A 26,107-nucleotide genomic window follows, 5' to 3' on the forward strand; every position below is an offset into this window, starting at 1 on the left:
AAACATTTTCTTTTCATCTTCTTTTCTATTACCTAAGTAGATAGAGTTTGCTGAGTGCTTCACAGATTTATCTGCTTACTTATCAATCTGATAACTCTTTTCTGAAACTTTTCCAATATTTTGTTAAACTCCTTTTCAAATCTAAACCTCAAAACTGATCTCAGTAGCCACTAATTGTCCCTCTTAACTACAGACAGCAAAGAAGCATAGAATGGTTTGGGTTGGGAGGACATTAACGATCATCGAATTCCAACACCATCCACCAGATCAGGTGGATAGGATATCGTGAGGGACAGTGCCAAATGCCTTGCACAAGTCCAGGTAGATGATATCAGTTGCTCTTCCCCTACCACCAGTGCTGTAACCCCATCATAGAAGGCCACCAGGTTTGTCAGGCACGATCTGCCCTTAGTGAAGCCATGCTGGCTGTCACCAATCTTCTCTTTATTTCCCATGTGCCTTCACATGGTTTCCAGGAGGATTTGCTCCATCATCTTGCCAGGCACAGAGGTGAGACTGACTGGCCTGTAGTTTCCCAGGCCTTCCTTTTTTTCCTTTTTAAAATGGGAGTTGTTTCCCCTCTCCCAGTCAGTAGGAACTTCACCAGACTGCCATGACTTCTCAAATACGATGGACGGTGGCTTAGCAGCTACATCCACCAGTTCTGTCAGGACCCGCAGATGTATCTACTCGGGTCCCATGGACTTGTGCACCTTCAGGCTCCTGAGATGGTCTCAAACCTGATCTTCTCCTACACGGGGCAGTTCATCATTCCTCCAGTCCCTGCCTTTGCCTTCTGGGGCCTGGGCCATGTGGCTGGAGCTCTTGTCGGTGAAGACTGAGGCAAAAAAGTCATCGAGTACCTCAGCCTCCTCCATACCCCAGGTGACCTGGTCTCCCGTTTCCTTCCGGAGAGGGCCCACGGTTTCCCCTAGTTGCCACTGGTTTTTAGTAGGCCTGACTCCCAGTGATGTGACACTGTGTAAAAAGCCAGCTACAGAGTAGATAAAGTCCACAGCAAATCAGCACCACTTCGGAGCCTGCAGAGCCTCAGTACTGCTGTAAAGCCACAGGAAGTCACACTGTGCAGACTGGGAGATTGCTGCTGTAAAGGGAATAAAACTGAACAGGACTCTACCACCAGCCACAGCAAGGCTACAGGCAGCTGCCTGCAGGCTCGGACTCCTCAGGCAGCATTTTTTGGCTTTTTGATGGGGGAGTTTGGTACGACTGTGTGGCTCCAGCCTCTGGAATTCCAGGGAACATCAGGATCTTTCCACATTTTCTCTTTCGTGATCTGTATATCTATTTAAAATGCTGCCAGTTGCGATCTGCCACCCATTTTGCAGCTAGCCCCCCACCTCTTCCACTTGCCAGGCCCGCAGGCTCAGCCTTCCACTCGTTGCCTGTTTGTGGGTCAGCGCTGTTGAGACCACGGTGTAATCAAAGTGTCTCCATTCCTCTTCTGGATTAGCTGGAAGAGTCAGGTTACAGGCAGCAAAACCGCTATCTCTGATCACTTTAATACCACTAACCCATGTTATGTCAGACAGAGTCAACATTTGCTCTGGAAAACACTCATGACAGAGAGAGAGCAAAGCCCATCCAGCCCATGGCCTCTCCCCAGCAACACTTTGAAATTACCCAGGGGAAAGAAGAGGTGAACAGCTGGGAGTTTTCCAGCATCTCTTTGGAGCCCTTCTGACAGATCTTGGTCCCTGAAGTGTCAGGTTACTGGACAGGGAACTGCTTTTATTATTAGAGGGTCAGCAGGGAATTCTGGCATTTTCAATTACCCGCCTGCAGAAGCGGCTGTGATCTGGGGTCAGGATTAACTGCATGACCTTCAGCTGAAGACAGAGTGGCAGGGAAATGCACCATGATGCTGCAAGGCACCAGCTAGTCCAGAGGCCAAGGGACAGAGCCGTAAACGGGGAGACGGGGAGAAGGCTGCTGACAGAGCATCTGGCAGCAGATGCCTGAACTACTGCAACTGCCCTGCAAATGTGACAAAAGCAGAACTTGGGAAACCTACTGGGAAAAGTGGGATAGCTTCTCTTTTAGTGCATTTACCCAGGGCTTCAACTTTACTGGGTGACCCAGGTTGCTCCAGCACAGCTGACAGACCCTCTGACGTGGGGAGTGGGATCCCCCGTAGTATCGCAGCAGCACATTCCCCAGTACAGGGCTCTTGGGATGCCCAGAACTCTCTTCTGTTTCTTCGCTCCGTGCCCTGCACAACTTGAGCAGCTCACTCTGGTGAGACTAAAGGGCGATGCCACGCAGCATCAAGGACGTTGCTGTGATCAGTCATGGAGCACGGGTTGCTCCAACCGTGAAGCCACAGGGCCTGGTGACATCTAGGCTGGGATCCAGGCTCCAGCGGCACTCAAAAAGGTTTGAAATGACAGGAAGACATAATGCTCCCATGCAAGGATGCAGGCAGGTAAAATATGTATGCATGCCTGCCTCCCCGTAGGGCTTAGGTGAAGTCTGAAGGATGATCTTCCTGCAATTACTGTAAAAGACAGCTGTCCTGGGATTGCGATGGAAGCATGCAGGAGGCCGAGCAGACCTAGGGCTGATTCCCACTCATTCTAACTTAGTTCCCTTCTGAGAGTTTTGGGGACCCATACTTCTTAAATGGGACAGAGAGAAAAGCCGGGACGACTCACTTGGTGCTTCCCCACAGACCTCAGTGTCTTGCATCAGTATCACCCAAGGGGAATATAATCCAAATCGGCTCTCCCTCCTTGCTCCGAGATGTCCCAGGCCTACGTGGTTCCCAGCAGGTGACTGCCTTCTTAAACCTAAAACTTAAAACCTGCTCCATTTTTCACTGCTCTCTCCTGACATTTAAACACCACAAGCTTTCACATTGCCTGTTCTGAGTACCAAAACAGGGCCCCATGAGACCTCCTGAAGAACAGATCTGAGTTTGAGATGCCTTCCTCTGACATGAGCGCTGAAAGCAACGTGGTAAGTAACACCTTGATGAGGAAGGGTGGAAAGGAAGATTTTCCTGATCTGGTATCAGTGGCAGCCCTGGTGACCCTGCTCTGCATGGCAGGTCGGGCTGGAGAACTCCAGAAGTCCCTGCACCAGCACCACTGTGTTTGTGACTCTTTCCTGCCAGAAGCGTTCATTACTGCTCGAACTATTAAACGTTCATACTTTTGCAATCAATTATCTCCAGCAAAAGTTAGGGAAAGGGATGCAATGTCTCAGGGACAACAGCAGTAAGGCTCTTTAATAAACAACATTCACCCTCAAACCACCAAAAGCCCCAGGACTGGGATATGCATGAGACTTACAAGAGATGTAAAAGACCACTATTTCACAGCTTGTTAGATTCTTATTTCGGAGGTTTCTCGCCTGTTGCTGGCAAGGTAGCCCCACCAGGCTGATACCTACGTTGTCTGTGTGTGGAGTGCCTGGAAAATGTCCCAGCAAGCCCAATTCTCAGCCTCTCAAGTTTGTAACTGTGAACGCTGGAAAATCTTAAAAACACAGCAAGGCAGGGCAAAGCTGGGTCCTGGCTCAGGCCCCATCTGGATCAACAAAGCCTTTGGTGTGAATTATAGCCTTTAAAGGAGTTCCTAATACCGCAAGCCCAGTAACTTGGCTCAGACAGAAGAAGGCTTTTGGCTGTCTTTATGGTCTTTGTTTAACCGAGTTCGTAGCCTTCATTTGCATGCTGCCAACCTGCCCGTGGAGGAGGGCTGGGCTTCACTCTTAGCACCGGGAGGAGATACTCCACCGGCACTCCAGGGGACCCAGCATCCAGTCAGGCAGCCTGAGCGAGTGGGTTTGGGGTCACTCAGTGCCAAGGTCGTCCCCACCTCCTGGCCCACTCCTCGCAGGGAAACATCATCTGTTCCAGGTCAAGGCAATGGCATCGGCACAAGGCTGGCAGAAAGCAAGAAAGCTGGCAGAAGCCGCCCCTCCAACCTTCAATGAAATGGCATTTTCTTAGAAAGTGCCTAAATGCAGCCTAAACTGTTCTTAGGAACATACTAATTTTGAAATTTCAAACCTAGAAAACAGACCAGAGAAATACTTCCTGATAAAAGCTTGAAAGAATGATGCCTGCCGCAGTGCATCCCTTTGGACACACTGAGTCTTGCTAATTTGAGACTGAACTTGTTCCATTGCTCACTTCTACAGCAGACTCTGCCAGGTTGGGCTCCCTCTGTGTGCTGGGAAATTCTGGAAATGCCAGGTCGCTTTTTTTCTGGAACGAGCATTTCCTGCCCAGCCCTACCAACGCAGCAGCCTCCTCCACACTTGCCAGTGGCAGTGATGAGCGTGGACCAGGCAGTGGTAGGACAGGCACAGTGAGGACATTCCTGCCTGAACTGAGCCAGGCAGTGACTTATCATCTTGCACACAGACAGAGGGGACTCCTAAATCACAGGGACTCAGAGATGGGCCAAGGAACAAACAGCCAGGTAGCTACGTTAACCCAATTTGATACAACCATCTATTATGGTCAACATAAATGCACCACTGCTCAGTATTGCCCCCAAGCGTATGCTCAGCTGTTCAAACACTGTGACCCCGAAATATTTGCTAGTGGCACCTCTCCCTGGGTCTGGCCTGTGTCTGCGGCCTCACATACCTGCCTCTGGTATCTTCACCTGCGCAAGTGCTGGCACTCAGTGCCTTGTGCACAAGCAAGCAATTAGCACTCAAGATTGTCTGCCAAGTGGAGCAGTAAAGATAAATCACCCCTCTTGAACACATAAGCAAAAGGTGAGCACCTGAGCCACTCTCTGTTGGCTCCCAGCACTCACACACAGCAGGGATGGCAGCACGTTGCAGGGAGAGGGAAGCAATGATTCATCAGAGAGGACTTTCCACCCCCATCCATCATGGATGAGCTTTTGTTTCCTACACAAAGTCAGATCCAGATGCTACGGAACACGTTTCTGAAGCCCCAGGTAGGTGTGCAAAAAAAAAAAAAAAAAAAAAAAAGATCCTCAAACTCACAAAGTAATTTATGCAACAGGGAAGCCTGGGAGTCAGCAAGTAGAGGAGCCCACAGAGCTGCTAGTGGGAGGAGGAGAGCATCTGCTAGGACAGCACTAGCCATGCAGCTTATACCCTGCTTTGCCAGCATCCCTCCAACTGTCCACCACAGAGGCAGAAAGAGGAGTCCTGAAGAGCCAGTAGCTGGCAAATTTCCTACCATCTGGGAGCCCTGGCTCCAGGCAGTCTCCAGTGGCAGAGGTGGGCAGCAAATGTCAAGCTACATCAGATTTTAGTGGCAATGGCCCCGTGTCTGAGGCAGCCAGGGTGAGGGTGGGAGTTGGGGATGAAGAGGAGGGTATGGGACATACCCTCCCGTAGTAATGGGCAGTGGGAGAAGAAGGACTGGAGAGCCAAGACAGCAGGCTGCAGGGCTGCGGTGTGGTCCTGCTGCCACAACACAAGCTGTGGATGAACTCTGCTTTCACTGAGACATTCCTGTGTAGGCAGTGTCCACAGACAAGAAGGTTCAATTGCTGTCTGTGCCAAGGAAAGAGGGGAAAGACAAAGAGAAATGGAGGACGAGGTATTTGTAAACAGGCCAACTCACTCCTTTCCATGTAGAGCATTGCGAGGACCTGTTCTTGCTAAGGGTGTAGGCCTGGCTAGCATAGATGGCTACTTGGTTCCATACAGAGCATAAGATCTGGCTGTTTATGTCAGATAAGGGAAGTAGCCATGGGGATGCCAAGCTTTCAGGTGGTTTTGGGTTTGGGGAGCAGGCCAAGCTGTCGGAGAAGCACATACAGTGAAGCCTCCCAAAGAAGAAAGGGACCTCAGGAATAACCCTAAACACTCCTGCTTGCCCTATCACACAGGCAAACAGGCTTCTACCCTGGCTCCTCTACATGGGAGATGGCTCCACAGCTCAGGAAATTTCTGCTTTTCTACCTTTCTAACAGTATCACCAGGCAATCTGTACCATCTGCTTGTCCTTCTGCTTTAATAACTCTTCTGCCTTTTTGGTGTCCCTCCAGCCTACCGTATCCTTACAGGCAGCAATTAAATCTCCTTCACCAAGACTAAAGACACAAAGCCTTGTTGGTCTCCTTGTAACATGAGTTCTCCTGGGTCCCACTCACCTTATCGGCCTTTCTCTGTACCTGCTACCAGCACAGTCCAGCTCTCTTGAACATGGGTAACCAGGCGTATATGTAATGACCATCTGAAGTTTCACTCTGATTTTTGAAATGGCAGTGAGATTTCACGACAGCTGGTGTACACACCTTGCTGTATGCAGTCCAGCCTTGCATTCCAAGTAATTCCCAACTGCAGCCAGCTCAGGACAAGGCTAGGAGCAGCTCAAGAGAGAACAGGAGATGCACGGCTCCTGATTAGTGTCTGGAAGAGCATGTGCCACTGCTGTGTATCCCTCTGAGGGAGGAAGCCAGACAGGTCTACTGATGCAAAATGTAAGTGAAAAGATAAAAACAAGAGTCCATGTGTCCCACGTGTATGGCCTCAAGTTGTGAATTCAGCAGTAAAGCTCATGGACCTCAGCTACGAGGGATTTTTTTCTTAGTTGAAGGCAAGGGAAAATTCCTCCCTTCTGGTGCTCCCAGGATCTGTCCCACCTGTGCTTCATTGTTCGTGTCTGAATTCCCCACCCTTTGCATAAGGACCATACTGGGTTCAGTCCAGCCACAAGACATCCATGGCAGACAGAAGTGCAGTGGCGTGGTCCACGCACTTGCTTTCAACCATTGAAACTGTCAGGTGTCCTTGAGCTCACAGGCACCACGGGACAGCCTGGTCCTATAGACAATACCTGGCTGGGATGCAAGCATTTGGGCAGTGATATCTACCACGATGCAGAGATTTAAACCCTAACAATGTCTGACATGAATCTAGTGCACTGGTATGAGCTGTACATCTCCCTAGCCACAGGCCCCACGTCACAACATGCTGATCTAACCATAATAATAATGCAAATAAACAGAACAAGTTATCTGTACCACACGATAAAGGAGAGGATGGGCCACTGAACTCTGCTGCCTGCTGCGGATGCTTCTCCTGATCAGTTTATTAGGAACAAATACCTGCTTCTGATGTCAAACGCTAGCTGGTGCTCACAGTGTGGTACTTGTCCCAGAGCTTTATTGCAGCTCATTTGGGTTCTGTTTGCAGCCAAGAGCCTCTGACACTGGAATTAATCATCCCTTATCCTGCACGACAAAAGAGTCCCTATCAAAAGGGACGCATTCTCAACAATCTGGATGTTCTTGTTCCCCCAAGCACTGGGAGGTCTTGAATTTGCCTGTAGAATCTGGAGATCAGCGCTTTCTCCTCCCTTCTCAACGAGCTGAAGCCACAGCCTGATACCGAGAGCAGCCCTTCCCATGTGCTTTTTAAGACATCCCTGCCCAAGGAGCCCTTTCCCTCCACAAGTTTCCCAGGGCACTCAGCTTGTCCACAGCATGAATGGATCCTGAAAATCCTCCCAGCACCAAGATTTTCCCCCTCCTTAGACCTCCCCAAAGAATAGCCACGAATTAGCAAGCAGGGGCTGTGTGTCACCACAAGTGAGAGGGCTGACACATAGCATGGTCCTCAATTAGTCAAGTGTCATTATCCCAAGCACTGGGCCATGCTCAGCTCCTTGACCCCTGGCTTCCCTCCTGCTCCTTCGCTACTAGGATGCTGGCATGGCTCTCAGCTCTCCTCTCAGCCACCCTCCTGGCACAGATCTCTTGCTCTGGAATGACTGAGAAAAGTTGTTTTTTTTTTTTTTGTGGCACCGTGTATCTGAAACAGGGTGTGTTTGTTTTCTTTTGCACATCGTGGTCCTTTAGGACAGGAGTGGATGTGCCAGATGGAAAGTCCTGGACCTCCCTCCTTGGAGAGCTGCTGGGCTTTGTGGGCGAGGTACCATCTGGCTGCAGGGTGAAACAGGCAGGGAAATGGAGGGTGAGCAGTCTGTGGCAAAAATGCAGCGTGGAGCTTAGGGGTCCTGAAGAAGCTTGCTGAGAAGCGCAAAGAGAAAACACAACCTCGCCTCAAAGGGGACAGAAATGGGGATCACGCAGAGTTTGCTGGAATTGGTAAATCCACTGAGCTGGGTAACACAGACCAGGGAGCAAAGAGGTGGGGGAAAGGGAACATTTCTTCCAAGCCCTCTTTATTTCTCTTGTGCTGATTTTGGTCCTTCATAATTTTTAAAATTTTTTAAAAATTTAAATTTAATTAAATTTAATCAATTACATTTAAATTAAATTTAAAAATTTAAAATTTTTATATTTTAAAAAGGGAAGTATTACACTTTCTGTTCTAACAAAAGCTGCCTTTCTGCAGGTTAAATACCTTTGATCGTTTTAAGCCACTCATGTAAGAGAAAGATGCAGTAAACCACCTCCCAGCACAGGCCGATGTCGGCCTTCTCACACGCTCTCTATTGACCAACCTTCTCCTAAGAAGAGATGGCTTGACCCTTAAGGCTCCTCTCTTCTCTGTCCCTTTGCTGATGGGACTGAAAAGACAATAATGCTATGTAAAGGGCAAACCTGGGTAATCTAAGGCCAGCTAACACAATATCAACACCAGCCAACATGGGACACAAGGCCACAGACTAGGAGGAACTGCAGAGGGTCCAACAAAGTGCGACCAAGGCAGTCAGCAGCCTGGAGCACAAGGCTTACAAACCCCTTACGAACCCTTCTACTGATGAAGACAGTAAGGGTGAATTTAATCTCAGTTACAACTGCTTGGAGAGCAGCTAAAAAAGGGTGGAATCAACTCTTCTCAGCAGGGATAGAGGATGTAACACGGGGCGTGAGCCACAGAGACAGGGCAGAAATTATGAAAAGCATCTGTTCCAGGAGGGTGATGTCGGCCTGGGGGAGTTCACCAGATAGGTGGAGTTCTCTAGAACTCAAGAAAACCAATCTGCTGTTGGTGATAATGCTGCTGCAGACAGGATGGTGAACCACAAGATCTCAGATGTCCCTTCCACAAGCCTTGCTGGGCTATGGACCAAATCAAGAACGGCAGCATGACGGTTGAAGTAGCTCTTGTCAGACTGTCCTGATTTTTTGCATGAACTCAGGAGTTCAGCAGATTAGGTAACATTAAAACATGTGAGACACTAGGCCCAGCATCAGCATCACCTACAACACATGAAATTAGATTCAAACGAGGTTATTGTAGGAAGACTGTCACTCTATGGGGTCTCACACTGTCCAGCAGAGCGCTGGCAGCACTCTCCATCAAATTATCAGAGATCTAGGGGACGATGTGAAAACTTTGCTGGCAAACCACTTATAAAGTGTTCAAAATGGCAGTGTTGGGGACAACTTCTCTACAGAGCAATGGTCATAACTTGATGGCTGAGCCCATGAAAACCATTATAAGGTTATGCTTGGGTCTGGAAACCCAAATGTAGATGCTGCTTGCAAAATGGGGTATTTCATCCAGGGAAGCAGCATCTGAAGGGACCAAGACATTGTCAGAGAGACTACCAGGGAGGTAGGAGCTCATCGCAGAGCTGAGTGAGACAGCACAGTCCTTGAATGTGGAAAGCAAACAGTGATTGGAGAAAGGGAAGTAGATTATTTGTAGTAGTGCTGCTACTGGGTACAATATGTAATTTTAAAAAATGTATGATTGAGAATATGAAAGTGTCCGCAAAGAGCTAAAGGAAGAGTCCCATTCTGGAAAGCCACCTCATAGTAAGACAGGATGATTGATCTTGGTATCATTGCTTATTTTTCCTTGGGAGAAGCTACTTGCAGTCTGTGTCTACATGAAGAGAAATGTCCTACTGCCACAAGACAACTGCAAAATAAGTTCGGTTGATCTAGATAAAATGTCAGTGAAATCCAGACCAGAAACAAAGTGCATGTTTTAAATGATGGCAGCAATTAATCATTGGAGAGCGAAATAACAGCGATGACTGCTGCTGTCTTTCTCTGGGAGAACAGGAAGGTGAATGGTGTGTCACCTTCTTTGATCTCAAGTTTCTCTTTAGGGTCAGCTCTCACCATGCCACCACATCCACCAGCTTCACTCCTCCAGTCCCACCCAGTGTTTGCGCTCTGGCCATTCTACAGGGGTTGTTTTCCCACTCTCACACAACAGCCTTTCTCTGGGATGCTGAAGAATTTACGATATCTGAAGGTTAAAGATGCCGCTGCTGCTACGCCATCTCTGCTCACTCTCAAAAGCACCAAACGCAGGTACTGCACCTGTCCCCCAGCAGTCACCCATTTATCCCTGGGTGAACCAGGGTGATTTTGCTTTGCTTTCTAAGGCTAGCTTTCAATATAAAACCATGATTATTGATATTTTCTAAGGCCAGCTTTCAATATACAACCTTCTCATTCACGTGCAGTTGCCGGCTTGACATGTGTTGTCCATGCACAGCCACCCCACCCCAAATCCATCTTTTACAGCTTCTCGTGTCCTCAAGCCTTGTGTCCACCAGTGAGTCCAGGTGGGAACAGCACTTCTTGTGATGGGGGTGGGCATCACCTGGCTGCCGCAAGAGCAAAACCCTGTCACCTGCTCAGTCCCCTGCTCTGCTTGAGACAGAGCCCCAGCTGGCTGCCCAAGCCAGAGCCTCCCCGTGCAAAGAGGCCAGCTATAGCCACAATTCCCAGGCTCATCCCTCCCCTCCCTCTCCGTACCCTCCTCTCACGGGTACAACACCCTCCATTCTCCTGTCCCAGCTCTGCCTTTGTGTCTGCAGGTTATGTTACCAACTGCTAATGATCTACATGGAGGCTGCCAGGCAGAGTAAGCTGAAGGATTCAGAGCCTCTAATTACAGAGGAATTAGCAAGCAGTTACTGTTTAGCGCTAATGAATAGATATATTAAAAGAGACATCACGCAGGCTGAGAAGTGTGAGTCTCGATAATAAAGGAGAATCAAACAAGAAAAACACGAGGAGGAGGATCAAGGATCAGGGGATTGCAAGAGGATTTGCCTTCAACTCAACTCTCAGTTTTGCCAATTTGGAAGAAGTCACAGGCCATACATACATCGAGGTAACAAGTACACCACGTAATTGCAAAGTGTGAAACGCAAGTGCTAAATAACTCCTCGGTGGGGTGGGTCTGTGCTGGGGAATGCAGAGACCCCTCCTAGCCACTTCGCACCGCACACCATCCCATCTCCCCCAGGCACAGCCCGCTCTGCGAAGGACGCTGCAGTAAGTCACTGTCCCAGACCGGTTCCTCTCTCTGCGTCACGAGCGTTTGTGTTCCTGCTCGCAGCCAAACCATGGTCAGGTGCCACGCTAATTCTGCTTTCAGGTATTCTGATGCCATATTGGAAATATCGTGACTACATGACTCTGAGCTAATCAGCAGTCACTCTGACGGTTCGTGGATGACCAAAATATTTCTGCAGGTTTCTCCGGCTCAGCACTCCGTATGCCCAACCAAGAGATGCCCACCTACACCACCGCTGCTGTACATCAGCCCAAACGGTCTTGAAGGTAATGCAGTGCCCAGGGCAGCCTGGGGCACGTTCACAACCCCTGCACGCAGACTGCAGCATTCAGACAGACCGCAGAAACTCGCTTGTTCCCTCACACACTCGTACCATATTGGTGCACGTTCACTGTGCAATTGGATTTAGCACGGACCCAGCCCCAAGAGGTGCTCCAGCTCCAGATGGCTTCCAGGAGGGACAGGGAGAGCAGGCCCTGACCAGCAGCCCTGTGGGGCGCTCTGCCATCAGCACAGCTGCCACCTGTGGCTCTCCTAGGATGCCGCACTGCCAGCAACCCAGATGCATCCCTTCCCAAGCAAAACCTGGGGGGAGCAGCCTCCTGGGCCAGCACAGAAGCTGGTGGCCCTGAGTGAAACCCCTCCAGCTCTGCCACTTGGTCTTCTTTACCACGAGCAGTGGAGAGGGGCCTGTGAGCACTGGCGGGTGGCTTGCAGGAGCACAGGACCTGGAGAAGCTTCCCAGGCAGCTATCCCGTATACCTGGCTCCCGGCTCCTCATCTCTACAGCCTTCCTCTGCTTTCAGGACCTGTGCTGGCATTTGGGCCGTGGGCTGTGCTTTCTCTGAGCAGAGATTGCAGCTGGTGTCGAAACGCTGGAGCTGATCTTACCTTCTCTCCTCGGGAAGCAGGAGCACCAACAGGGGCTGCCAGTAGCGGTGAAAGCTGCCGCTGTGTCTGCAGTGCTGCCAGCAGCCAGGATTAAAGGCACCTACGGTGTGTGCACCTGCTGGCAGCAAAGAAACCACTTCGGAAGCGGTTACGTGTCCGATGCCAGAGGGGAATGCTGAGACACCAGAGGACTGTGACACGAGCTGGTCTGCTGTGGTAGCTGGGATGGCAGCTCCGCCTTGCAGCACATTCCAGCTTTTCACTGAAATAAGGGGTATTTTTCTTATCTGAGACTTGGGATTCATCCAGGATTTGCCAGGCCACTGCATCTGCCCGTGTACTTTCATCACCATTTTTTAAAGAGCAAGAGACACCACGCCACATCTCACTCCATCTTCCCTCCCCGTCAAGTCCTGCTCACCACACAGGCTTTCACCCAGCACCTCTTACCCAGGGGATCAGCCTCTGCCTCCCACATCCCTTCCCCAGGGTCTCAGCCTGGAGGGGCCCGGTGGGTGACAGGGGTTTGCTTCTTACCAGCCTGGTTGGTGGTGATGTTCACTGACGCAAACTGCGGGGAGAAGGGGCTCTGGTCGGTGACGCCGTTCACCGCCTGGATCTCGAAGGTGTACTGCGTGTGGGCCAGCAGGTCACTGATGTAGATGCGAGGCTCCGTCAAGCCCAGCTGGCGCGGGGCGAACTGCACGTTGTCCCCGCAGCGCGTGCACGCCCCGCGGCCGGCGCCGCAGCTCTTGCAGATGATGTTATACACCAGGTCCTCCCGGCCCCCCGAGTCCCGCGGTGGGGTCCACTCCAGCATCAGAGAGGTTTCGTTCACGCTGGAGATCACGGCCTGGGGGGCAGACGGGATGGCTGTGAAGGGAATAGACAGAAAGGTGTGAGAGCTGGAGCCCTGCTCGTTGCTACAGGACCTGTGCCATAGCAGTCTGTCCTGCACCACCTCCTCTTCCCCAGACCCAGACAAGCCGCAGCTTGCTGCTTCTCTTAGTGTCAGAGGTGTGTGCAGCAAGCTGAACAGCCAAAAGCAGGAGTGGGAACAAAACCTGCCTACTTAACCCAGGCCAGCCCCTCCTGATATGTCCGCACCGTGCCCATGAACAAAATTCACCAGTTATTTTTTGTAGCTTCTGGTTCCTAGCCTTTGCACTAAACTCCTGAGTGCCTACACACAGGTCTTTGCATTCAGGTGCAGCCCTACACTGAAGTCATCCCATGGACTAGAGCTGCACAGAGCAGCCCAAATTTCTGTTCTGTATGCATGTGCAATGTTTACGAGCACAAACTGGCCCATGGTGAGAAAAAGTCCCCACTGCAAGGGCACTCCAGACAAGGGGCTCTGAGCACCCTGGCCTTTCAGACAGTGGCCAGCAGGAAATCTCCTCCAAAATCCCACTGAGACAGAGACCTTTGTGCTTTGACTGATGTCTCCTTCCCCAGCTGTGTGCCACCCTCCCCAGTTGCCCAGAGCCCACATACTGGTGCACGGCATGTCGACAGGGTCAGCATCTGCCCGGTAATATCCATTTCGGCAAACGCAGTTGGTGGCCCCTTCCGAAGTTGTCCGGCTGTTAATCGGGCAGTGGATGCATCCTTCATCCCCTTGGCTGGCCTTGAAAGTCCCTGATGGGCAGCCTGGAAGAAAACCAAGAGCAGCAGTGAGCAGCAAGGAAGGAGGGCTGATGGGGATGCCCAGAGCCCGGCAACACTGCCAGAAAACACCCCTGGGGCTTTGCAGTGTCCAAAGCCAAAACCTGACTAGTTGAAATAAACAAAGTGGAGAAAGAGCAGCTGGTCCAAAGGCCCTGAAAAGACAGGCACTGCTGCTCGTACCGCCTACAGAGATGGGGTTCCCATGCAGATGTCTCTCCCACTGTGTTCCCAACCACAAGCGCAGAACAGGGTCTACTCGATGAGCCTTAGAACTACAAAGGGGATTTTAATCCACAGTCATGTAGGATATTCTAAGCTGTGGTCCACAGCCACCATAGTCCTCCCTGCAACAGCAGCCTCCCAGGGAGGATGGCACAGGCTGGGCACGTGCATTGCCCAGAATACCTTCCCACCTTCCAACAGTTCATAGTTCAGGGACTTCCTAAGAGGCAGGCTCTTTGCATTCTTTCACTAAGTTACCCGGTCTATTTTTTATTCCACATAATTTATTTTTTTTTTTGCACCCATTACATGTAGAAGCAAGGGGCTCCGTGGAGTAATTATGTGCTGTGTGAAGACCTGCTGTCCCCTGCTTCAAAGCTGCCAAGTTGTTTGATGTAAACTCACACTTGCATTGGCAATGAACACTCAGTGGTCATCCACCTCCTCCCCTTAGGATTGTACAAACCTCTGTCATGCCCAAAGCAAGAAGCATGATATTCACTATTTTATTCTCTACTCTTTTCTCAAAATTAGCGAAGTCCAAATTGTTTTTTACCCACCAGTGTACCACCTGGACTACTTATCATAGTGCCAAGGTCTCATTTCTTAGAGATCAACTCACAACCTGTCACAACTCTGCTACCATCTCTCAACCAGTCCTTTCAGCCACATGAGCATCTTCACTCTCGGCGTGGGATCCTGGCTGCTCATTTTCTTCTAAAGCCTTTGGGGGGGAGAGGGGGGTGTCTTCCTTTTAGGGGAGGCAGAACTGACCTGTACAAAGCACTGCTGACTCTTCCACTCTTCCTAAGAATTTTACATTCATGCTAGTGCCCACCATTTCTGCTCTTCATTATTTTCCTCGTTTACTCCATTGCTAATCAAGCCATCACACTGTTTGGAGGGCTCAGCCACACAAGCAGCAGCACGACGGGGTCTAGCTCTGCTGGGGCTCTGACCTCTAAGCCGCCCACTACTGATGAAGACGCACCACTAGCAACAGCCACTCAAAAAATTTGTGTCGAGCAAGGCATGACGGATGAGGGTGGCTCAGGTAGTGTGTGGTGCCTGCAAGAGACGGCTGGTGAAGGCTGGACCACAATGTGAAATACGGTATTAACAGATACAGTACATATGGCTAAAAATATCAGTGCAAAGACTAAAGCACCAGAAGATCTTTTCCAACTCAAAGGATCACCAATGCCAATGCAAAAGCTTGGCTATACCTATTTATCACCATGGCTCTCGGTGATTACTCTTGGTTGCAACTTTCCGCCACTGCTAATTTCTTGTGCAGTATGAAGAGCCTGGGGGGTGGCAGGTGGCTTCTGCACTGAAACAAGTTAAACCAACTTCTACTTCAGTTCAGTGCCAAGTTTGTCAGGAATGAGGTAGATCAGAAAAAACAGCCCGGGAAAAACATATACTCGGGGTTTCTGTAAGCAAGTGTTAGTACAGAGAAGAATTTTTTTTCCTTTGAAAACAAAAAAAAAGGACTTGTGAATTTTCATCTTCCCTCCTCCAAAATCACCTTGAGTTTTCACTTAGGTCACCAACAGAACTGGACACAGTGCTCCAGGTGAGGCCTGACCAGGGCAGAGTGGAGGGGGAGGATCACCTCCCTTGACCTGCTGGCCACGCTCCTTTTAATGCCTGCCAGGATCCCGTTGGCCTTCTTGGCCACCAGGGCACGCTGGCTCGTGGCCAACCTGTTGTCCACCAGGACCCCCAGGTCCTTCTCCGCACAGCTCCTCTCCAGCAGGTCATCCCCCAGCCTGTACTGATACGTGCGGTTGTTCCTTCCCAGGGGCAGGACTCCACACTTGCTTTTGTTAAACTTCATTTGGTTTCTTCCTGCCCAGCTCTCCAGCCTGTCCAGGTCTCGCTGAATGGCAGCACAGCCTTCTGGCGTGCTGGCCACTCCTCCCAGCTTTGTACCATCGGCGTACTTGCTGCGGGTGGACACTATTCCCTCGTCAAGGTCGTCGATGAAGATGTTGAACAAGACCGGACCCAGCACCGACCCCCGGGGAGCACCGCTAGTCACAGGTCTCCAGCCGGACTCTGCGCCGCCGATCACCACCCTCTGAGCTCGGCCAGTTCTCAGCCCACCTTACTGTCCACTCGTCTATCCCACACTTTCTCAGCTTTGCTAACAGGATGTCGTGGGAGACAGTATCAAAAGCCTTGCTAAAGTCAAGGTAGATGACACCCGCTGCTCTCCCCCATCTACCCAGCTGGTGATGCCATCACAGAAGGCTACGAGGTTGGTCAAACACAATTTCCCCTTGGGGAATCCATGCTGACTACTCCTCATAACCTTCTTTTCTTCCAATTGCTTGGAGATGGCATCCAGAACAAGCTGTTCCAACACCTTTCCAGGGACAGAGGAGAGACTGACTGGCCTGTAGTTTCCTGGATCTTCCTCCTTGCCCTTTTAAAGACCGGAGTGACATTGGCTATCCTCCAGTCTTCAGGCACCTCTCCTGTTTTCTAACACCTGTCAAAGATGATAGAGAGCGGTTTGGCAATCACATCTGCCAGCTCCTTCATCACACGTGGATGCATCCCATCAGGGCTCATGGATTTGTGTGCACTGATCCCACTCAGATGCTCCCGAACCGTTTGGACTGCGCGTGCCAGTTCTTTGTTACAGAGAAGTGATGGTGGCTCTGCAGCTGAAATGATAACATGGCCCCTGTACTAATACCAATTTTTGAAACAAGATAAAAACAACACATATAATTACTCTAGCCTGACATTCAGGGTGAATTATAGGGTCATTTGACCAAAGAAGTTTTGAGACACGGGCCTCTTTCACCTTCCCAAGGCTTATTTTAAAAATAACAACTTTCCTATACAGCTTCTTTTGTATCAGGATAGGGATACCTCAAAATGATACCTACACTGCTGCGATTTAGTGACCCAAGGGACAAGGGTGAAAGAGTTCCCAAGGTTTAGCCTGGCACAGGGTGAAAGGCTGGGGGTCCCAGCAGGGCTGGCTGCACACTGCATGGTCTAAGCGAGTGCCCCGCTTCTCCCCACCAGCTGCCATCAGCACTTCTGCACACGCTGCTCTTGGAATGGGGCAAAACTCGGGGAGTGAATGGCTGCTCAACAGAACATACCAAGCTGGGCTGCTAAAATTCCTTTCATGTGTCCTTCAAAACACGGCCACCGCTTTTGGCACCTATCTTCCTCTACAGGAAGTGTTCCCCACAGACCTGGGACATAATAGTCCTGGAAAATGAGAACATTTTGGTATGACTTCTTTGAAATGTTCTGAAATCATGCTGAAAGACAGCAAAATCACTGAAATTTGATGCAAAGCCTCTTTTTTTTTTTTTTGGTCAAGTAATGACATCTTCCAAAAGTAATTTAATTATTTTGTTCAAAACTGTTTTGTTCCCTCCAGGTCTTCCTGAGTGAGGAAACAGCTTTTAATTTGGAATCCACCCAATTCCTTGTTTCCAAAGTAAATAGCAAATCCAAGCACAAGTCTTCACACAGGGGCTAAAACGAATTCCACTAGGACAGAATGGATGTTCTCCTCACTCGCTGGAAGACATCAGGACACCCATTTTCTGCCCTGGGTAGTGACAGAAGCTCTGGGACTTGCTGCTTTCCCTTCTGCTTGCAATGGGAGCTGGGGGCAGAGCCCCTCTAGAAACTCCTGCTTGGAGAGAGGAGCAGAAACTGTGAAAAGCATAGAGAGCATCCTATGGCAGAACTGCTTTATTTATCATAACATCCTTTATCCCAGGAGGGCTATTACCTTGCCAGTGCCCATCACTGAAGCAGGAGTGCTTTGCAGCTTACCACGTGGTGAGTTCCTCCACCTCTAGCACCAACCGGAGGACTGATAATAGGGGTTCATGGGAAACACATGGACTTTCAATTGCCTCTCTGCTGCACACAGGCATGGATGTTTGCCTCTCTGGAGTATGGCTATGAAACAGCAGCAGGTTTGCTAGGAACAGGGGCTGCAGCTCTCTTAAGAGCAGGAAGACCTAAGAAGCGCCCAGTGTCCTCATTTCCTACCCAGCAAGCACAGGGGAGGGAGCACCACAGTGAGGAAAGGTTTCCTTGCTGGGGAAGAGAGGAAGCTTGCAATTTACCTCTTGCTCTCCCACTGCCTTTCCGTGCCCCTCCAGCCCATCGCCTTCCTGGCTGATTTCAGCCTCACGCAGTCCTGTGACCTCCCCCTCCATATCAGGGCCCAGATGGAAGGAGGCCTTGGACAGGGAGCTCCTGGCCCTCCACCGAGCAGGATCTGAAGCTCCCTGGGGCCCTGCTTTACCCTGCGGGAGGGTCACGGGTGTGGGACGCATCTCCACTTCGGCATCACCTGCTGCTCAAGGCAATGCTGGCCCCAGGTTTCCAGCCCTCCTCCCCAGAGCACTGCGCGGCCCACAGCCGCATAGAGAAAGGCATCCTGTGGCTCAGCTTGAAAGAAAAGCCTTCGGACTAGTGTGCAGGACCGGCCACAGAGAGGATGCCTGTTTGCATGCCCCATGTCCCACTGCCTCTCTCTAACCTCCTTTATAACTAATTCAGTTTGAGCTCCACATAGGTGCCTCTGCATGAAAACTGCCCTGGACTTTAGAATCCATCGTAGCATTGCACAGACCTCTTCTGCAAACAGCTCAGTATGAGCAGGTCTCTCTTACAATAGAAGTTTCCAAAATGGCACCTTAAATCCATGCTAACAGTTCTGAGGAGTGGCCATCCTCAGCCCTCTTTGCCTGCCTTTTTTTTCTCCTGGCAGCCTTCTTCCACTCGAGCAAGGCTTTTTTAACAGCTGATGGAAAGCAGCAGCCCTGGCTCTGTCAGTTAGGGTCTGATGAGTCTTAAATCCCCAGCCTTATCTCCCAGCTGCCTCTCGTCCCCCTCCAGCCCTCTCCCACTGACACACACACCCCCCTCTGTTCATTAGCACTGCCATCCTAATTACCTGACCCATGCCCACAGACTACAGGGCTGCCCTGCACTGGAGCTCGTGGTGCCACACCAGTGGGGTGCCAGCAATTTGCTCTCATTGAGGATATGGAAAAACAGGTCCTGGGCCATTCCAGGAAGGCCATGCCACATCAAGGGAGGTGTTTTCCCCTGCCAGGCACGGGGGATGCTGTTGCTGGGGAATTGAGGCCAGTTTAGGGTCACACAGCTCAAGGGCAATATGGAGAGTCCAGCGGAGGGTCACCAAGACAGCCAGCCCTGATGCACGGAGCATATGAGAAGAGGCAGAGGGAGCTGGGATGGGTTAACTGGATTAAGAGGGGGAGATATAACTGCAGCTGCAACTACTCAGGGGCAGATGCAAAGAAGACAAAGCCAAACCCTTCTCAGGGACCAGGTAATGACCATGGACAAGGACGACAAGTTCAGACTGAATATTAGGAAAAGTTCCTTCTCCAGAAGGTAATGCAGCCCTGGGGCAGGTCACAGAGATCTCCCTGGGGGAGACTCAGTTAAATGCTGTGGCTGCCTCGATCTAATGTTGGTGGCACCCCAGCTACAAGTGGGCGGTTGAACCACAGACCCTAGAGTCCCCTTCACCAGTACTTCCAGGTTGCTACTGCTCATGGTGTGTGTGGGGGTGCTTATGATCTTGTCCTTTGCAGAAGAATCTCATGTCCAACCAGCTCTGAATTTACCTTTTTTTTTCCTTTCATGAACCATGCCTTCTTCGTATGTTACAAGATGAGGTGGGTTTTTTAACGACATTGTCACTTTTTCCTGTATTCTTCCCCATTCTGTTCCTTGTGCCTTGAACCTTTTTTTAGTTCTGCATGTGAACGGTTCTCACTGGAGCAGCCCACCTTGGCGGCCACATCCCTCAAAGCACTGAGCCATGATCAAAGGTCTCCCAGTTCCCCTCAGAGGTGTATTAACTCTAAATGCACATTCCCATGGCTGGGTCTGTACCTTGGGACCAAACTATACAAAAACACCTTGCCTCACCTGCAAAAGTTGCCCAGTCTCTGCTTGTTCCTGTCCCCGGGCCTTCACAGTGTTTGTCACCTTCGTGAAATGATGGCCTCTGGACAAACCGAAGGAGCAATGCTGCCTTTGGATCTACCTGTGCTTCTGCCTGGACATCTTACTGCCATAGGGAAGAGGATTCAATTCGGCCTTGCAGAGCTGTGGTGCAGGAGGCAGGCAGCAACACCTACCTGCCTTGCGTTGGCTGCTGGCTCTGAAAAAGACAGGATCCTGGGCCTCTAGGTGCCAGCTCTCAACACTCATCCTTCCTGGGACAGCCTTCCTCCACGTACTGCAGAGGTCCTACCATTTCCTTCCTGATAAATATAATTAGCAGCCCACGCTGCTACCTCCTACTTGAGATAAGCAATTAATCCCATTGCCAGGTGCTGTCACTGCCAATGACAGTGACAGCGCTTGGAGAGCAGAGGATAGAAATGCAAAAAGGAAAACAGGGTTAAATGAGATTAGCTGAAGAGGAACGTGGAGCCCAGCCGACCTCCGTGATGTGGATTAGAGAGTTGTCAATAAAGAAGGAATCCACAATGCAAATGTTCCAGTTTAACCCAGTCATTCTCCATAGGACAGAAACAGAGGCTGACAGCACAAGCCTGCAAAAGTATCTTCCCACTGCTAACGGCTTTTAGATAACTCCCCATGCTGTTATACAGCATCCTGCACCTCAAGTAGATCAAGACGGACCACATCATCTCCCCAAAGTACTGCTCTTTCTGCCTCCCAAGCAAAGGTGCCAACACTCCAAAACCCACATCCTCTGCAATCCTACTCCCCAGAATTTCCCCTGAGGACCTCATCTGCCTCCCAGCTTCAGCACGGGGCACCTTCAGACAACTCCCTTGAAGGTGTCTCCAGCAAGGACTTCCATGCTGCACCCTGCGTGTCTGCAGCTCGCCACCGGGCGCACAGTTTGAGGTCACTCCTTATACTCACACATTCAGCCAAAAAAAAAAAAAAAAAGTGGGACACACTGGCTCCGTGGGCACATGCAGAAGGCAGCACTGAGTCACTGGGGGGGTGTGATGGGACCTTAGGACCAAGCTGTCACAGAGGCATGGCGAGGCCCAGCCAGGGTAGAGTGATTCCCTGTTTGGGAGGCTTTCCAAAGAAGCACACTGGAAGGCCCTGCAAGGGACAAACAGTCCCAAACCTTCTAGCCAGGCTATCCTCAGGATACCCCAAAACAGGCTCCAAAGACCAAGAAAACTGGATGGCCCAGGAAGTCGGCTTTCTGGACGCCACTGACGCTGGTCATCACACTCTGACTCTGCAGCAGAACCTGGGCCAAAGCCAGGCACTTACAGTCCCCTGCTCTCCTGGAAGAGCATGTGCATCAGCCTGCTGCCCAGACCAACCTCAGCTGCGAACACCCTCGTCCAAAACCTAGCAGCTCTGTCCCGGGGCCCACACACTAGCAACAGGGCCAAGTCCTTGCCTCGGACGGGGTTCACGGCAGGTGCTTGCCAGCAAATCCCTCCTGTAGCTGGAGTCCTCTGCCTCTGCAGGGTTCACAAGGTCACCTCCCTGCTAGCACTGTGCAGAAGTTCAAGCATCTGGCTAGACCACCGCACCTGTGGGCACGCACACCTGCGAGCCGAGGCACATCCATCAGTCGTGAGGGGATTCAGCTGTCAGTGAGAAATGACTGGAATTTCTTACCTGATGGTGGTTCAGCCTCCCTGACCTGTCACGGGGGATCTTAAAGAGAAAAGGGAAAGCTTTCCATCCCTGCCTGAGCACAAAGAGACCGGGGTGTGCCCAGCATCCTCGGATTACAGATGGCAAGGACCGTAATCGAGCATGAATCCTGCTAGAGCTGTTTAGCAGACACCCGAGAGAAGCCTCCTCTATGCAGAGGACATGCTTGAGCCCTAAACCTTTCAGGATCTGCATGTTCTGCAAGGCGCTGAATACCAAGGGCCAGCCCCAAAGACGACTCACAGCTCACTTGAGAGGCAAGCTTTCCTGTATGAAACTGAAATCAAGTGGAGGATCAGAGTCCACCTGCCTGACCACCTCAGAGCTAACCAAAAGTTAAAGCATATTGTTGAGGGCATTGTCCAAATGCCTCTTGGAAGTCCACCAGGACGGGAACGTTGGGCACTGCTGGTCTAGGAGTGCTCCCAGCCTTGGCATACTGGGTAATTCAGGATGTTGCCCACGCCTGTGCAGTTTTAACCCCAAAACCTTGTCTCAGCAGCTTGGCACGCACCGAAGTAGCCAGAGCTTGAGGTGGAAAACAGCACTGCACCAGGAGTCGAGGGATTATTTGCGTGGAGTGATGCCAGCCTGGGCCAGACGAGGTACTGAGCCACAAAGTTATTTCTGTGCAGATACGTGCTAGGAGACGTACAAAATGTCATGCTCTCCTTATTCATCCTCTTGTTTTCACGTGGTGCAGAGAATGCACTGACATGTATTGTAGCCTCTGACTGCAAAACTGCGGGGTTGTTTTGGTTTTACTTTAGATTCCTTACACTATGGCAATTTATTTTATTTTGATATTTAAAAAAAAAATGTTTTTCAGGGCAGAAAGCACGCCCTTTTTCAATAAATGTAAACGCTGCAGTGCTACACACTGACAGAGTGGTTGTTTAAGCAGTAAGCCAGTTTTCTCCAAGTGGTCTCCAGCAGAATTTAAGACTTTCACATTTTGTTCCTTTGTTTGGTCTTGTTTAAATGTTTCCCAAAGCTTCTGCCGGGAGAGCTCTGCCTCGGGAGGGTGGTATGTTAACAGGAACAGCTCCCAGCCTTTTAACATAGGGAAGAAGCAAACTGAGCAAGCAAGTGGTGACATCAAAGTTGCACTGATGGAAAACCCCTAATCCTATAAACCCTTCCTGCTTTAATTGGTGTTAAAACAAAGATAATCTTATCTCAGCCCTATAAAAGAAGGGATAGGATGTACTCTCTAAAAGCCTCTCTAAAAGCTCTCATAAACTTGACAAACATTCCATGTTTAGAGCTCAAGAAGAATGACTTTAATCCTAAAGGAAACATGAAAGTAAAAAGGGAGCTTTTCCTGGACGAGAGCCCTTCAAGTGGACCGTCTGCCCACCCCGTTGGGGAGCAGCCTGAGCCCGGGAGAGCCCACACGGAGCCTGCCAGACTGCTCTGCCCCCCGCAGCCCTTTCCACGAGATGCATCCTCAGGTGGGTCTGTGGGGGTCCTGGCCAAGCTCCGCTGGTGCTGCCTGGCGCCAGTTCGGGGTCACTCCCCCAGCACCCGCAGCGCTGCTGCGGGCAGACGCCACATCCCCCATGACCAGGCCTGGGGGACCAAAGCGGCCAGGGAGGGCCCATCTGCGCACATCTCCAGATGTGAGCAGAGACAGGATCAGGCCCCCGACGTGTGCCTCCAGCTCCCGAGGCTCCAAGTGCACCTGTGGCTGCTCGATATCTGCGTTGTGAGCAGCCTGTCTCTACCCATCTCCGTGATTAAGGATATTGAAGGAGCAGGAAGGAAATCCGTTTCAGGGTCAGGGGTGCAAAGTCTGAGACTGCCCAGAACAAGGGCTTTTAGGGGCATCTCCACCTGACTCAATCCCTCACAGCCAGCGTTCAGAATTTTTGACGGCACCATTTCCAAATCGATCTGCCTTGACTCTCCGCAGCAAGAGGGGCAGGGCAGGGCCCTGCCATCCCTGTGCTCTCCTCTCCACCTCCAGCTGGCACTCTGCAGGCCCTGCCTAGGTGCAGTTCCCAAAGGAGCCTTTCCAGGGCACAAGAAGCTTTTCCAGGTGGAGACAGGAGCGGCCAGGAAAACCTGGAGTGGGCACATTTAATCATTATGTTTTAACGCCGCTCAGCACCCAGTTTAGACAAGCTTAAAAATACAGCCAGCTGGTGAAGTGCCAGCAGCCACTTTCCAGATGACAACATTGTTCTTTGTCAGCACTAGGTGCTGAGTGGAGCTGGCATAAGGGCTGATTAAAAATGGTTAGTTATGGTGGTTTAAATCACGGGGGATGTCGTTGCACAGTAACTTTGCAGCCTGCAGCGAGCAGAGAAGCTGAAGGCAGGCAGCACCACATGGGGAGGGAGGTCACACACCACCCAGGGCAGCTGCACACCATCCACCTCCACTTTCCGAAAACACCTTATAGTCTGCTTATTTATGAAGTATGAAACCTGAGGAGAACCAGCCTTCCTCTAAAACATGTTCCCAGGAGCTGGAACTGCCCCAGTACCCCTGTCCTCCTGCAGTTCAACCCAACACGGCCCAAGAAAATGAAGCCTGGGAGCATCCAGGGATGTTCTTAGTAGCGATTTCTCATTTACGAGACCAGAAAAACACAGGCTCACACCTCAGACGTGAACACAGAGGGTGTGCTCCTCTGGGGAAATCAGAAACACTGTCAAGTTTTAGAATAAGGAAACAGGACAGAGGACATGAGACTAGACTTAAGGTCCTAAAGCTCCTGTGTCCTTCAGCAATGTGGGTGGATTATCAGCAGCAACCCTGATAAAATGATGCAGCAGTGGATCCCCTCACTCTGGCACTTGTGAGATCCGCTTGGAGCACCGTGTCCAGCCTGGGACTCCCCAGTGCAAGGAAGACACTGGAATACTGGATCAATACCAAGGGAGGCCACTGGGACGGCTGGTGGCTGGAGCACGGGGTTGCTGACAGACCTGAGCCTGGACAAGAGAAGGTAAAGAGGAGACCTTACTGCTGCCTACAGCAACCCAACGAGAGGGTGTGGACACAGAAGAAGGAGCCAGATCCTCAGAGGTAGGACAAGATGCAACGTGGCACATGGAAAATTCCAGCTGGAGACAAAGAATGTTTTTCACGACAAGGGAGGTCAGGTATTGGAAGGAGGTCCCAGAGTGGTGTGGGCATCTCCAGCCTCAGAGACAGTCAAAGCATCTCCCAAGGGACTGACACCTTCTCCTGTCACTGGAGCTGCCCGTTGCCACCAACACTTTCATTTTTCAAGCCTCTGAATGCTCATCCCGTCCGCTGCTCAATGGACCACCACTTCCTGGCTGTGGGGATACATGTACAGCGAGCGGGATTATGCAAACACGCTGGTGGCCTGGAGGCAAAGCCAGTCATTTGTAACAAGAGCACAAAGGTTAAACAGTCATTTGTAGAAATGCAGGGAACAAACTTGCATCTTCACTTTCCTTAAAGTCACAGACTTTGCTAAAACAATCACACTTGAAAATGACAGTCCCCTTTTCCACAGCAGAGTCCCTTGGAACCATCACCACACACACACCTCGTGGACCACGGTGCCAGCCTGGAATCCCAGAATCACAGATTTTAGGGATTGGAAGGGACCTTGAAAGATCATCTAGTCCAATCCCTAGGAACACCTAGATCAGGTCACACAGGAATGTGTCCAGGTGGGTTTTGAAAGTCTCCAGAGAAGGAGACTCCGCAACCCCCCCGGGCAGCCTGTTCCATGTTCTGTCACCCTCACCATGAAAAAGTTTCGTCTCATATTTAAGCAGAACCTCCTGTGTTCCAGCTTGCACCCATTGCCCCTTGTCTTATCATCAGATGTCACTGAGAAGAGCCTGGCTCCATCCTCCTGACACTCACCCTTCACATATTTACAGACATTCATAAGGTCACCCTTCAGTCTCCTCAGCTGAAACCCCCTGCTCCAAAGTAGAGGAAATCCTACAGACAGCCTCTGAAAAGTCTGTCCCCACAGCAGCAATATCAGCTTTGAGCCAGGGTTTGGAGGAGGAAAGATGAGTGTTGGGAAAGCAAGGCTGATTGTGAGTCACGGCTCCTCCCCTAGAGAGGGCATGGCTCGAGCTCCGGTGTCTGTCACTGCATCCATCTGTGTTTATATGGACTGTCTGTAGGGCTGAAGCATTATTTAGGAGCAGTCAGCTCGCTATCTGAGCACCGCAGGTGAAATAAAGCACACCAAGTATTCTAATCAGGAAGATTCACGACGGGGAGAGACAATTTTTAAAGCGTGCAGCCTTGAGTGCTGGAATGTTTGGAAATAGCAGGATTAAAGCTATTCAAACACCCCCTCCTGGCCCTCCCCAGCCCCCAAGCCCTCCCGTGTGCGTGCGTCACCACGGCATCTGCAGCACACAATCACGTGCCGTTTCTTCCCCACGTGCAGAGGACAGACAGGGCATGGGAGGGA

The 26,107-nt window shown here is 50.8% G+C and overlaps 1 protein-coding gene across 2 annotated transcripts in view; it reads right to left on the minus strand.

Annotated features, from left to right (window-relative positions):
- The window catches only part of EPHB2 (EPH receptor B2), a 135,327-nt gene that overhangs the window by 37,003 nt on the left and 72,217 nt on the right, over nucleotides 1–26,107 (minus strand). For both annotated transcript variants that reach the window (XM_066981888.1, XM_066981887.1), the window contains exons 4-5: nucleotides 13,588–13,743; nucleotides 12,628–12,963 (exon numbers count right to left, since the gene is read on the minus strand). In XM_066981888.1, coding sequence (XP_066837989.1) covers nucleotides 12,628–12,963; nucleotides 13,588–13,743 — 492 coding nt within the window. The remainder of the gene's footprint in view (nucleotides 1–12,627; nucleotides 12,964–13,587; nucleotides 13,744–26,107) is intronic.

The sequence above is a fragment of the Anser cygnoides genome, chromosome 23 (assembly GCF_040182565.1).
Source record: "Anser cygnoides isolate HZ-2024a breed goose chromosome 23, Taihu_goose_T2T_genome, whole genome shotgun sequence".
In the NCBI taxonomy this organism is placed as follows: domain Eukaryota; kingdom Metazoa; phylum Chordata; class Aves; order Anseriformes; family Anatidae; genus Anser; species Anser cygnoides.